At 44.6% G+C, this 14,463-nt stretch overlaps 1 protein-coding gene across 2 annotated transcripts in view; it reads left to right on the plus strand.

The window, feature by feature from the left end:
• Positions 1-206: 206 nt before the first annotated feature.
• The window catches only part of AGK (acylglycerol kinase), a 74,750-nt gene continuing 60,493 nt past the window's right edge, over positions 207-14,463 (plus strand). Inside the window, exons 1-2 of one of the 2 annotated variants that reach the window (XM_049774979.1) lie at positions 207-329; positions 3,119-3,251. In XM_049774979.1, coding sequence (XP_049630936.1) covers positions 3,151-3,251 — 101 coding nt within the window. In that variant the 5' untranslated portion in view covers positions 207-329; positions 3,119-3,150. Of the gene's footprint in view, positions 330-355; positions 456-3,118; positions 3,252-14,463 lie in introns of those variants that run through there. The other variant, XM_049774985.1, reaches the window with a different exon arrangement.

Raw genomic sequence — 14,463 nt, forward strand, 5'->3', positions numbered from 1 at the left:
CTGAGCACCCCAAAATGAAGCAAAACAAAGAGAAGAATTCCGTGGCTTGGAGCTAGTGAATTAGTACAGTCGGTAAGGGACTAACCTTGAACCTTGCAGACCCAGGTTCCATCCTTGGCTTCCTATATGGCCCCTCTAATGCCCTCCACTCTGACTGCAGGGCCAGGAGTAAGCCCTGAACTTTTTCGACTATGGCCCAACAACAAAGAGTTCCAGTGCTTACTTAGATGGAATATGTGCTGTGATTCTATTGCTTTGCAACAGTGCATTCACAGATGACCAGGAGTGATGGTTTCAGCCACAAGAGCTGCTCCAAAGCTTAGCTGATGGTGGGTGAAGCCTCTTTTTCTTGACAGGAAATAGAGGCAGAGCTGAAAAGATTCCCCTCAACTCTCACTTCACGCCCGACTGAAGCTCCTTCTCTAAACCCTTGTTCCATCCTGCCCACCAGCCAGGTGGTCTGCGTATTTTCACATTATTATTTGGGAGAGGTTTGGGGGCCACACCCAGCATTGCTTAAGGGCCATAAGTGGTGCCAGGGATGGAACTAGGGTCATCTGCATGCAAGACAAGTTCTTTTATCTTCTGTACTATTATTTCTCAAATTTTTTATGTTTTTAAATAAAAAAATATTTTTGGATATATCCAAATTAGTATTCAGGATTTATTTCTGGCTCTGCACTCAGGACCAGAGGACTTAGTGCTCAGAGGACCATGTGTGATGGCAGAGATCAAACCCAAGCTAGCCCAATGTGAAACAAGCACCTTACCTTTCTGTATTATCTTCTTGGCTCTCCACATTCTCATTATTATTGTTGCCATTGTTATTATCATCACAAATGAGTTGTGAAAAAATGGAGACCCACAGAAACCCAGATGGCCTTAAAACAGACTTTCATCAACCTTAGATATTTCTTATCTAATTGGCTTTTGTCTCTCCTTGCTCTTTGGGTGAATTTTTTAAACCTGCATCTCACTTCACTTCCTCACTGAGAAGACCCACGTCTGATATCTTCTACCCAATATCTCCTACTTTCAGTTTGCTAAATCCAAACATTCATTGACCATTTTAAAGGGATGCAAGTCAGGGATCTCTAATTCGATGTTTTCTGCTAGTAAGGAACTTTCCTCCATAATAGAACATGCCCAGTCTAATCACACATGTTTAGGGAGATCTAGGGATCTGTACTTTTGCTCTGGCTTTACTCCTGGTTTAGTCTAATCCACTGAGTCAAGTTCAGGCAGACCCCTCACCTCCTACAGTTAAGCCCATCACCAAGTGTTTCCAAATTCCCTTCTCTAAAGACCTCCTGGATCCATCCTCTGCATGTACCTAATGAAGATACTATGGCAATAATAAATTCTTTGAATTCCTGCCATCTCTCATTAGATGTTGTGGACACAGCCCTTGGTGTTGGGAGTGGGGATAGGGGACTGGGGGATGAAAGTCTCTTGCCCGGGTGCCTTGGATCTTGTCTTTCCCTTGAAGGAGTTTGCTGGGAGGGTGACAGTGTGCTGAGATCCGGGCAGGATGTGAGGAGAGCAGAGATAGAAATAGAAAGAGAGGTGGGACCAGTGGATTATCTGTTGTAGAAACAGCATCTGGGGGCACTATGGGTGCTCTTTACTTAGAACTGTGTTCTCCATTGGCTGGGTTTTGTGCTTTCTGGAGGGTTTCTCCCTCCACAAACACACACATCCTGGAGGCTTTCTTGGTGTCCAGGCCTGTATGTCTCATCACCCTGTTGGGATGCCCTCATAGTCAGGTCTCTTAGTCCTGCTCTCATGTTTGTCTTTATCAGAATTCTGTGGACCCTCTGTGCTAAGTTTCCTTTCCCCCTAACTCTAGCATCACACATATTTAGGGAGATCTAGGGATCTGTACTATTGCTCTAGCGTCACTCCTGTTTTTAGTCTAACCACTAGCCTCACAGTGACCAGAATAGCTTAAAGAGATAATTGACAAAGTAGCAAATACACATCTTCATGTAAGTGCTTTATGTAAGTAAGGACATACAATGCTCCTTTGTTTTTTTTTCAGTAAAGCAGAGCTATTTTGTTTTCTTTACAGGAGTGGATGTTTCTGTCTCACTTTGTCTTCATAGAATATGATCCTTAAAGGGGCTTTGATGAGGCTGGCAAGATAGTATAGCACGTGGGGCACTTGTTGTGCACCCAGCTGACCCGGACTCTGTCTCCAGCACCACATTGTCCCTCAAGTATTGCCAGGAGTGATACTTGAGTGAAGAGCCAGGGGTAAGCCATGAGCACCAACACGTGTGACCCTAAAACCAAAATAAGTAGCTAGGGTTTTATGTTTCATGAGTTAATTTCAGTCCTTTGCTCAGAAGTGAACATTTTTACACAGCCACATGTATTTCCTTTTTTCCTGAGTTTTCTCTCTACATATTTTTGTATTAAGAGCCTGGTATTTGTTTCAGTTTGGAGCTACAGTTGGGTGGTGCTTGGGGACCGTGTGGTATCACGGTCAGGGATCACACGTGTCTCAATCTAAATCTACATTTAAGTCATGTTCTCTCACCTGTTGAGTCATCTCTCTGACTCTGCCTCTTTCTGTTGGGAATAACACCCTTTAGAACTAATTTCTTATTGAGCATTTTAAGTACAATGAATGAACAGATAAACTGTGGTATATTAGGACAGAAAGAAAAAGGGCTGGAGAGAGAGTACGGAAGTGAAGGCACTTGCCTTGCATGTGGCTGACCCATGTCCAATCCCCAGCATCATATCTGATCTCCTGTCTGGAGTAATGCCTGAGTATAGAGCCAGGAGCAAGAACTGAGCTCCACTGGGTGTGGCTCAAAATGGGAGGGGGGTGAGGAGGGGAGGGTGAGAGAAGTAAGAAAGAAATAAAGGAAGAAAGAGAAAGAATGAGCAAGCTGGAGGAAGCCTGGAAATCCTCTTCCTCCTTGCTTATTTCACCTCTGATAGAATGAGGAAAGGGTTATTAGAGAAGGGAAAAAGAATAGGTGAATTGGAAAGGAGATGAAAGGAAGAAAAGGTAGGCAGGAGGGTATGGAGTGGGGAGGATGAGGGAATGGTGAAAGTCACTAAACCATTTCCTTGGGTAATGTTTTTCTTTTTCTGCCTCTACTAGCCTCTACTAGCCTAGCACATCCCTAGGAGAAGATGACTATGTTCTTCAAAACTCTCCGAAACCACTGGAAGAAAACTACAGCTGGGATCTGCCTAGTGGCATGGGGAAGTCATTGGCTGTATGGAAAACACTGGTAAGAATCTGCAGTCGCAGTCGCCACCCACCAGTCCAGAGCTTTTGTTCTACTGTACTCTACTCGACTCTATAAAAACATAGTGCTGTCAAAGAAAAATAAATGTTAAAATCAGGGGAGGAATTCTTAGAACCACTGCTGGATGGTTGGGTCTATCCGGAGCTATTTACACTCATAGTTCTGTAGATATAGATTCCTGGTGCCATCAGAAGGTGAAGAGTTGGGATCCAACTGAGAGAGACAAGATCACCTCCTGATCTGATTGTACATAGGAATTGGGGCTTCATATCACACTGGGATTTTATTCCCTCTGCTTATTATTGCTGCTGGTGCTGGACCTTTACTGAATCTTGGCCCCCTCTACTTGGCCCACCTATCCCTTTAGCCTAAGTGGATTTAAGTGAGACAGATTCTCAGACAACATTTTGTTTGGAAAGGAATTCAGGGTTTCAGGGCAAAGTGGGTTTTATTAGCCTTTTGACAAGGAGGGAGATATGTGAGAGCTCATGGCTTAAAAGGGCCTTAAGATTTCAATTAACTTTTTTCAAAACTTTTTTGGGGCCACACCTGGCAGCACTCGGGTTACTCCTGGTTTTGCACTCAAAAATCGCCCCTGGCAAGCTTGGGGACCATATGGGATGTCAGGAATTGAACCCAGGTTTGTCCCCAGTAGGTCGTATGCAGGGCAAACACCCTACAGCTGTACTGTCACTGGCCCTCAATGAATGTCTTTTATATGATAATTGTACACCTGGTTTGAATAGGTAATATAATGGGTAGGGCCCTTCCTTTGCACATGATTGACTGAGGTTCAATCCCCAGTGACCCCCATATGGTCCCCCAGTCCCACCAGGAGCGATCCCTGAGCACAGTGCTAGGAGCAAGCTCTGAGCACAGCATGGTGTAAATTTAAAAAAATCCAAACAAAAATAACAAAACAATAAAGTAATTTGTAGATATTAGTTTACTTCTACCTAAATATTGAACATGTGTATTAGTAATGTTCATATGTAATGAACACTAGATGTTCTTGTGTTCATTCTAGAACATCTAGTAGTGTTCTAGTAACATTTAGTAACACTAGATGTTAACTAATGTTCAGTAATGAACACTGCAATGTTCACTTGTAGTGCCCTCCTAGTTATAAAAAAATGTATGATGATAATACAAATCCCATAGGAATGTTCACTACACATTGTCACATTCTTACCCCATCTGATCCTATGTGTCCTGGCAAGAGAGAATCTTGTCACCTGTCTACAGAATTTTCTTTCTTGTTGCTCAACCATATCCCTAACCCATGACAGAACCTTTGTTCTGAATTATTTTGGGGGGATGGGAACTAGGGCTTAGTGTTAACTTTCCTGCCTTTCATGCTGAGACCTCAGTTGAATTCCCTGCACTGTTAAAAACAACAACAACAAACCAAAGACTTATTGTTTCTCTACCATAAGTTCCTCCACCCCTCATCAGTTCTAGAACTTAATATGAATAGAATTCTATAAAATAGATTGTTTTCTTTTAATGTTTCTTTCTCTGCATAACAAATTTGAGATTCATCTGTATTGCATTTACTTTGTTCATTAGCAGTATTCTAGAAGAGAAGCACATTGTAATGACTAATTTTAAGTTCTTTGTCTTTTAGTCTCTTAGTCTCGTTTCTAAATTTTCTCACTTTTCCATTTCTCAAAAGCAAGTAAAGTTTTGTTATATGTAGCTGACTTTTTTTCTCTAAAGAGAAGTAATAATGTCTCCTGATAGAGAATTCATATGATAATTGTTTATTTTTTATGTTGATTTTAAGATTTGCAAAATGATCAGGACTTAATTGAGAAAACTCTAATTTGCTCTTAAGGAAAAAAAATGTTTTTTTGCATCTACTGAAAAAAAATTGCATTTTTTTTTTTGTGGGGGATGTTGCCTTAAACACAAGAATTATTTAAATTGCAGGCTTTATTTTGTCATTATTTTATTTTGTGTGTGAGAGTGTTGTGAGTATGTGAGTATAGTGTATTTAAATATGTGAGTAAGTATGTGTGAGTATGTTTGGGTGTGTCTGTGTGAGTGTGTGTGGGGTGTATGTGTGTGTGTGTGTGTGTGTGTGTGTGTGTGTGTGTGCTGAGATTGGAATCCAGGCCTCAAACATGGAGGGCCTGAATTCTATACTAACCCACATCCCTAGCCCTGTCACTGTGCTTTTTTTTTTTTTCCTCTCCATTGGGAATTCTTCATTCTCTATTCTCACTTCCCTAGGTTTCAAGGGAAACTTCTTGGCTTTTTCCCCTCTGAGTCATTCTCCCCCACAGATTCCATAAGAGCAATTGAAAAGGAGGGATGACCTTGCTTGCTGCAAGTAAATTGAATTTTAAGGACAGCTCATTCCTCCCCTCAGGCTTTCTGCTTCCTTGGGGGTGATTCTATTTAGTCCCCCTCCTCCTCATCAGCAGTTACCTGTATACCCATAATCTCTCACTCATCCCAGCCCCCTTTAATAGCAAAGTGTCCTCTAGTGAAAAGGAGCATAAAGAAGGAGGCTCTGTAGTTTAAAATTTCAACCAGAACTGGCAATTCCCAGGAACTTGACCCTGGATTCTTTTAGCCTTAGGCTCATCTGTAAAATGGGATCCTTAACTAGCTGCTGTTGTCACAGAAGGATGTTAGTGTCCTGCTTGCCAGATCTCTGGACACAACAAACGCTTGTCATCCTGGTAAATTGGTAAAATAAATACTCATACTCTGTAAGTACAAAGTGTGGTGGGTAATGGAGTCATTTGAGAGAGAGCCAGTGTGGAAGGAAGGTAAGGCCCTGCCAGATCGTCTGTTCAGATCTTGGGCTTTTATTCATTTCACCTTCCATGTATAATGAGACAGTCTGTAAAGGAGAGTTTATAGGCCAACAGGAAATAATCATGAAAGAGGCTGAGTGGAAGCGATGTCTGAACCATTGTTTCTAATTGGTACTGGCTTTATCCTCTCTTTGGGGATTTGGTCCTTTCTCAGCCTGGCTCTGCTTGCTTTGCATGATTGGTGCTGGGATGGCTGGACCCCATCTCCCAGCCACACCTCCTTCCTCAGCTGCCAGGAATCACCTGGCCTACCGCTCAATTCCTAGTCCTTTGCTCATGCCTTTGGTAGTTCTACATGCCCTGGCCAGCCCCTTCTCCTATTTCTGTCTCTGGAGTTTCCAGTCCAAATTCCTAGAACCTCCTTGGAGACATTTAAATCCTATCAACACTAGAAACCTCTCAACCTTAAATTGGCAGGGACCATGCAACTGTACCTGTGGTCCTGTACCCTGCTGGGTGTTCAGGTTTAAGTAATGTTGGGGATATTTCCCCTCTCAATATTAGAACATTAATCTTGATGGCTGTATATTGGTTTGTAACACCTTTGGTAGGAGCTCACTGCAGAGCTCCATGATCAAAAACATCAGGTTTAGAAGGAGGGAGAAAGTAGTTATGAGTCAGTTCTACTGAGAACTTACCAAAAGGCTCCTAAATACAGTTGGTCCTGTCTTGTCTGAGCCCACACACTAAGCATTCAGCATTTGCCAACTCTTTGTTCCTCTATGTGTGAAGGTTGTTACTCTCTCAAGCCTCATAGCTGGTGCAGACGAAGAGCCTGAGAAATTAACCTGAAGTGATTTTTCTAAAGTTGTGTAGAGGTTTGAGCCAGATCAAAAGCTGTGTCCTTCTTCAGAACCCCCTTGAGTGATCTCTGAGGCTCAAGGGGCATTGGGGGCTGGGTGGGGTAGGAACTCTGAGCTGAGCTAGTCTTCTGGAGCTGACCTACATGGCAATGGGTAGATGCCCTCATGCTCTTGCTTCAGATCTGGCTTCCTAGTCACAGGGCCTCATTCGAGGTTTGCTTGTCACTTATTGTGTGCATCATTTCTGGGGCAAGTTTTTCAAGCCTATTGAGCTTCTGTGTGTGTGTGTGTTTGTGTGTATGTGTGTGACTCCTCAGCCCATCTGTGTGTGTGTGTGTTTGTGTGTGTGTGTGTGTGTGTGTGTGTGTGTGATTGCTCAGTCCAGCTGTGCTTGGGAAACCCTGTGACTTTTGAGGATCGAACTTGAGGCTTCCCCATATACCTATACACGGGTGCTGGCCTTCATGTCATCTTCCGGCCCCCCTAACTTCCTTTTACTTGTTGGTTCCCAAAATTGCTGTGACCTCACGCTGCCATCACAGTTCTCAGGGACTGCTAGTGAGCAGCTTCATTGGTGTTCAGGGTAGATCTTAGGGATTATAAAGCAAAGCCCAGTTATTATGTCTGTCACTCTAGCCACAAGTACTTGTCTTTAATAAGTACTTAAAAATCACAGTGCTATTATCATAAACCCAGCCCAACTAAAAATCTGTTATGTTTTCCAGTATCCACTTCGTGTTTACATTGCTCCTGTTCTCCCCAGATTATTGTATGGTTTGTCCAAATCAACACCAAGGTTGTTTTTTACACATTGATTTTGGCATCCTAATTTATTTTGTTGGGGGGTGGTGTGCTGGGGCTTTTGGGCCATACATGGCAGAGCTTAGGGATTACTCCTGGCTTTGCAATCAGGGATCATTTCTGGCTCTGAACTCAGGAATCACTCCTGGTGGTGTATATGGTGCCTAGAATTGAACCCAAGTTGGCTATGTGCAAGGCAGGCGCCTTAGTATTTCTCCAACCCCTGGTTTTAATCTTAATCATCCTAAGCCAGTGCTTCTGAATTATTTTCTGTCATGCCCCCCTAGGAAGAAGAAAACATTTTTCGCGTCCCCCCGCATGACTGTGGTCATGACAGTGGTCCTCAAACTATGGCCTGCGGGCCACATATTGTATTTGTATCTGTTTTGTTTCTTCATTGAAATAAGATATGCAGTGTGCATAAGAATTCGTTCATAAGTTTTGTTTTTACTATAGTCAGACCCTCCAATGGTCTGAGGGACAATGAACTGGCGCCTTGTTTAAAAAGTTTGAGGACCCCTGCTGTAAATAGTATCTTTATTAAAAAAGCTTTAGCCTGCAAAACAAAAATATATAAAATAATTTGAGCTGATTTTTTAATCCGAGGTGATGTCTGGATTAATGGCTACAATGAGCACGTTTTGCAATGCATAGCTTTTCAAAGCGGGGTTTGAAGCAGGACACAGCAACTCTCAGCTCCGGAGACATACAGAGACATAAACATGGGGCTTAGCTTGTATGACAGTGTTTGCCAAGGTCAGACGCACCCCCCTTTACGAAGCCAACCCCTTCTTCTCTTTCTATTTATTTGAGGCACCAGCCAGCTCTATTTCTGCCTGTGTAATGGTCCCTACCCCCAATTTGGCAACATTTCCATGTAGCATTTAGTACTTGGAGGCACCATGAATTTCCAATCCTGCCTTTAAGTAAATTTGCGTTACTGTGCCCATCAGGAACCTTTTGCTTTCACATCAGAATTTCTGAGCCTTAACATTTGTATTTCTAGCCCTGTGTTTTGTGCCTGGTGAGCCCTAAAATTTTGCATCTGAGGCATATGCTTCTCTCCCTGTCCCAGACCCTGGCATAAGAGGTTTCTTTTGCTTCTCTATCCTGGTTTTAATCTTAATCATCCTAAGCCAGTGTTTCTCAATTATTTTCTTCTCTATCCTGTGTCTGAGAAACTTGCAAAACGTGATTGTTAATTGTTTTTGTTTTTTTGGGGCTACACCTGCTGGTGCTCAGGGTTTACTTCTGCCTCAGCAGTCAAGAGTCACTCCTGGCAGACTGGGGGACCATATGGGATGCCAGTGATAGAACTGGGGTTGACTGTGTGCAAGGTAAATGTCCTACCCACTGCACTATTGCTCTGGCTTAAGATGATGACTGTTGAAAGTGCAGCCTTGGTCCTGCAGCTCAGGCCTTGCCCTGGAGCCTATGAGAAAGGCAGGGTCTCAGGCCATAGCTTAGACTCAGAGTTTGGGTCTGAGTCTTAACTGGTTTCTGGGACTATTAGGCACAGGAAGGCCCGTAGAACACTAACTTGATTTTTTTTGCTTGTTTGTTTTTGGGCCACACCCGGTGGCACTCAGGGGTTACTCCTGGCTCTGCACTCAGAAATCGCTCTTGGCAGACTTGGGGGATCATATGGGATGCCAGGTATGAACCCAGGTCTGTCCTGGTCATCCTCATACAAGGCAAACACCCTACCCGCTGTGCTATCACTTTGGCCCCAGAACACTAATTTGAAGGCTCCGTTGGACTCAGGCCTTTTCTATTTACGGCACAAAGGCTTTCCAGTATGTGTGGATCTCTTCACGTGACAACATCCTCAGGAGAGGAAGGGTTGGTGGATGCAGATGGGTCAAGCCAATCCAGACATCAGAAAGCTGGAAATATCCTGCCTGTGATCCAATGAAATCAAAACAAAAGGCCAGCTGGGAGGGTATTTGCATGTGACTGGCCCAGGTTTAATCCCTGGCACTGCATATGGTCTACCAAACACCAACAGGAGTGATCCCTGAGCACTGTGGGATAAAGCCCCAAAGCAAAACAAACCCATTTTGAGAATCTAAGAGGGAAAACAGCTGTGAGTGTCCTCATGTTCTAGGAGCTGGGTGACCCTTCTCTGTTTCTCTCCACACTGGAGCTTCAAGAATACTCACATGCCTGAGCAGGGTTTCAGAGCACAGGGTTGAATACAGAGAAACTTCTCAGCCAGAAATGGTACTGCTTTTCCTCTTTTGGCTTGTCCTTCCCTTTATTTTGTTGTGTATGTGTGAGGGGGTGCACACACCTGGCAGTACTTGAGACCACTTCCTGCTTGAATGGCAGTGCAGATTTGGGGATTGAGTCCACGGCTACTGGCCACTGAGCCTGTACTCTGACCTGCAGCGCCATTTCCTCCCCTTTAGCCTTTTCTTCCTGATCTGAGAAAGCGTCTATCCCACAGGTCAGTGTTTCTATCGACATTAGGCACTTAAACATGGGCAGAGATTGGAATTGTTGCTTGGTTTTTTTTTTAAATGGGCAGAGAAACTGGCTTCTCTGCAAAGAGCTATCATTTCAGCAGAATGTGGGGGGAAACTGTCTTCTTGAAGCCTTGTCTGGAGAGGTGTGTAGTTTTGGCAAGCAGTTCAAGATATTTCCAGAGGGGACAATGTTCTGAGCAAAATAGTCCTGTGCTTGGAAGTCTTAACTAGCACTCAAGGCAGAGACACTGGAACTGAATAGAGGAACAACAGGGAGGCCTTTTTTGCAGCTGACCCAGAAAGGCCCAACGGAGGTGAAAAAAGGCAGCAGCACAGGCCTTGCCAGGGGCTCAGTGCCTGAATGTGGCTGCCAGCTGGGTCTCTGCCTGGGATCATCCACTGTGGCCCTTGATCCTGTCAGCCAAATCTCCACATCTGTTCCAGAATGGGGACTAAACATGGGGATCAGGAGATGTGTTAGTTGTAAGGATTCAACGGCTGGTGCCAGTCAGGTGTCAGACTGTGCCTGCTCACCCTCTAGTTAATGCCAGCTGGTTATTGGGACTGGACATGTCAGGGAGTCTGGAGGGAGAGGTGGGTCTGAGAAATCCTGTTGTGATTGCAACACAAGGATCCTTGGCATACGGAGCAGAGCTGTTGGCCACGGAGAGTGTTGAAGCAGGAGGAGGAAGAAGAGGGAGAAGAGCAGGAGGAAATGAAGAAGAGCAGGAAGAGGAAAAGAAGGAACAGGAGGAAGAAGAGGAGGAGGAGCAGGAGGAGCATGGAAGAGGAGATGGAGGAGGACTAAGGAGATGGGGAGAAGGAGGAAAAGTAATTTTGGGCGGGGGGCACACCCGGTGATGCTCAGGACTTACTCCTGGCTATGCGCTCAGAAATTGCTCCTGGCTTTTGGGACCATATGGGATGCCGGGAGATCGAACCAAAGTCTGTCCTGGGTCAGTCATGTGCAAGGCAAATGCCCTGCTGCTGTGCTATTACTCTGGCCCCGAAAAGTGATCTTTCTGTCTCCGGCTACTGAATCTGTGCATTGGACAGATGCATCCAACATGAGATTAGAGTGAATCTGGGTGCAGGTGATAGTTTTAGAGCTGCCTCCTGCTTTATTTTCCCAGCATCTCTGGACTTTTGGGCAAAGTTGATATTTTCTGTGACTTCAGTTCAGAGTGGCCTCTGACTCTGCATGAAAATGAGGGTTGCAACTGTACGAGAGGTAATGGGGGTGGACTGCTCTATTCAGGGAGAGGTTGGGGCATTTCTTCCTCTCAGATTTCCTGCAATTTCAAAAGGATGATTTGTTTTGCTTTTTAGTCATTTCAAGTTTCAGGTTCCTCTCTCAATTCTCTCTCTATGTCTCTCTCTCTCTCTCTTTCTCTCTCTCTGCACATGCTGATGCTGAAATTGGGAATATTAATAGGTGCTATTTAAAGCAGCTCATTTGTGGGCAATTAAATAACATGCTTGTCAGCTCAGATTTGGTGGGGAATAGGAGAACCTTTCTTTTTATAAGTGCAAATGAAACTTAATTATTGTTCCCTTTTGTCAAATTATTTAAAACAGATTTATTCGTTTAAAAATTACTTTTGCTTTGCTTCCTCCTAATATGTTTATTTTCAGTATGTTTATTTTGTGTGTGGGGGTAGGTGGGGATATCTAGTGGTGGTGTTAGAAATGGAGGTGAAAGGACAGGTCTGTTTTGTTTCTTTGGGAGGGTTACCTAACTTCTGGGGGGATTTTACATCATTTTTAAGGACTGTCTGTGTGAGTGATTAATCTGAACCAAATGCTATGGAGAGAATGGTCGAAACTGGTTCTTACAGACATTTAATGATGTGGAGCTACAGAGAATCTGACAGTAGTAACTTCTGATTTTTTGAGTTTTGAGGTTCAGAGTTGTCCACCTCTGCTCCGTATCCTGGAGCCCCAAGTGTACCATTTGTGTACCATTTACAGGGACATTTTACAAGTTGGCAGGGAAAAGAGGGTGTCTCCCTACTCTGCTTCTTCCTTTGTGGTATGGGGGCCACACTCGGCTGTGCCTCAAGCATTATTCCTGGCTCTGTGCTCAGCCCTAACCACTATACTATCTCTCAGGCCCCATGGGCCTTTTGTTTGTCTTTGGTCCACACCTGTTGGTGCTCAGTAGTTAACCCTGGCTCTGTGCTTAGAAATTACTCCTGACAAGCTCGGGGGATCATATGGGATGCTGAGGATTGAACCCAACCCAGGTCAATCCTTTGCAAGGCTAATGCCCTACCAGCTGTGCTATCACTCCAGTCCATCTGCTTCTTTGAACAGCTGCTGAGGCCTCTCTCCATGCACAGCTTCGAATACCCGGCTCCTAATGGTGCTTCTTGATATGTACTTGCTCATAATTGTATGTGCACTTATAGAATAAACAGTTCTAAGGCTAAAGAGACATACTGTTCTGGATGCCTCTCCAAGATCTGGGAGGGGAGGGTTTATGGCTTTGGAAGCTGCATGAGGGTGTTGGGTAAAAATGAATGGGTAGGAAAAGGGCAGAAACTAGATGTGAAGGAGATGGCAGGGTGCATGGGTGACCCTGTAGGGTCCTTGGGGTAGAAATCTTCTGGTTAGTAGCTGTTGGTATCAGAGTAAAGAGCAGTGCCCTCTAGTGGCAGTGCCCATCTTTCCAAGGTGCTGAATGAAGAACATCGCTGGCTCCATCTCTTTCTTGGGTTTGGGAGGGTACCGCCAAGGGAGTGCCCTTTACCTTTTCCTGGACTGGGTAAAGTGATATGAAGGGAAGGAAAGTGCTGAAGAAGTCCTGAAGGCTTGGCCTTGACAACTTTCCCACATATTGCACACAGGACAGACCATGGCAAAGGTGTTTCGGGTCTGTTCTCCAACATGTGGAAGACTGAGATGCCAGTTAGAGTGCTCACGCCATTCTTTGCAGAGGTGGAACCCGCATCTGACCTCTGAGAGTTTTTTAATTTCTTCAGGAAAGAACAAAGGTTATCACCCCTTCAGAGGTCCTCAGTGACGGCATGTCCTTGTGGGTTTGACTAGCGAGCACAGCTCTATGACTGTATTTGTGCCTGGTGGCAATTCCCTTTGAGAATAGAATTTAAAGCAGAATATTGAGGGTCTGGGTGTAACTCCCACCACCCTCTGACACCATAGCAAAAACAGGCCCCAAACCAAACCACTGCCACAACAGAAGACAAGAGTTATGAGGAAAATTCTGTTGCGGACTGAGTGGGGAAGTGAATCCTGTTCAGAGAAGGCAGTTCCTAGGCTGTTATGTTTTACTCTGGCTGGGCACCTGGTTTCCACACAGCCCAGAGGAAGAGTGTACCACCTAAACAGGCATCTCATTGTCTCCTGGTGTGCACATGTGTGTATCTTTGCCCACATGAACACTGTACCTGTAATGCATAAGGTAGCTAACAGAGTGTTAGTGACATGATTTGTGACTGGTGGGCAAAGGGGCATTAGGGGAGGTCGAACAGTCTTGGACTCAATCAGTTCTCAGGCCTCTTGCTGCAGTAAGAATTGAGTGCAAAGAAATGGAGCTCAGATGTGGATGTCTTTGATAGCATTTTCTCCGCCTGTCTGCTTGCTGCAGGGATTGTGTACTTTGACAAAGAAATCTAGTTATTAAGAACAGGTGCTGTTGACCTGAAACTTGCTCTACGCGGACAGGAAGCCATGGTTAACTAACTTGTGGGTAACTCTGTGGCTCTGGGCAGATCGCACCTGTGTTCTTAATAGAATAAAGCCTGTTTAGTGCAAGACCTGCCAGGAGGCTCTACTTTGTCTTGACATCAGTTCCCACAACCTCTTTTGTGCTGGCTCATTCCTTGGTGTGGCTGTTTTCATCAGAGTTTGAATTTCAGTGTCTAGTTAGTCATTCATTCTTGTTGACTCCAAGTCAGACTTGATTGACTTCCTTGCTCCCTTCCCTTTTCCCTCTTTTGGTACACACAATTATGAGTAAATGCTCTTGACTTCTCATATTAAAAAAAACTACATCCTGGGGTCAGAGTGATAGCACAGTGGTATGGCATTTGCCTTGAATGTGGCCAACGTGGGAAGTATCTGGGTCGATCCCTGGCATCCCATATGGTCCCCCGAGCCTGCCAGGAGTGACTTCCGAGTGCAGAGCCAGGAATAACCCCTGAGTGTTGCCGGGTATAGCCCCCAAAAGACTGTATCCTGGGGCTGGAGCGATAGTGCAGGTAGGGTGTTTACCTTGCATGCGGCCAATCCATGTTTGATTCCTGGCATCCCATATGGTCCTCCAAGTCTG

The sequence above is a fragment of the Suncus etruscus genome, chromosome 1 (genome assembly GCF_024139225.1).
Source record: "Suncus etruscus isolate mSunEtr1 chromosome 1, mSunEtr1.pri.cur, whole genome shotgun sequence".
Taxonomy (NCBI): domain Eukaryota; kingdom Metazoa; phylum Chordata; class Mammalia; order Eulipotyphla; family Soricidae; genus Suncus; species Suncus etruscus.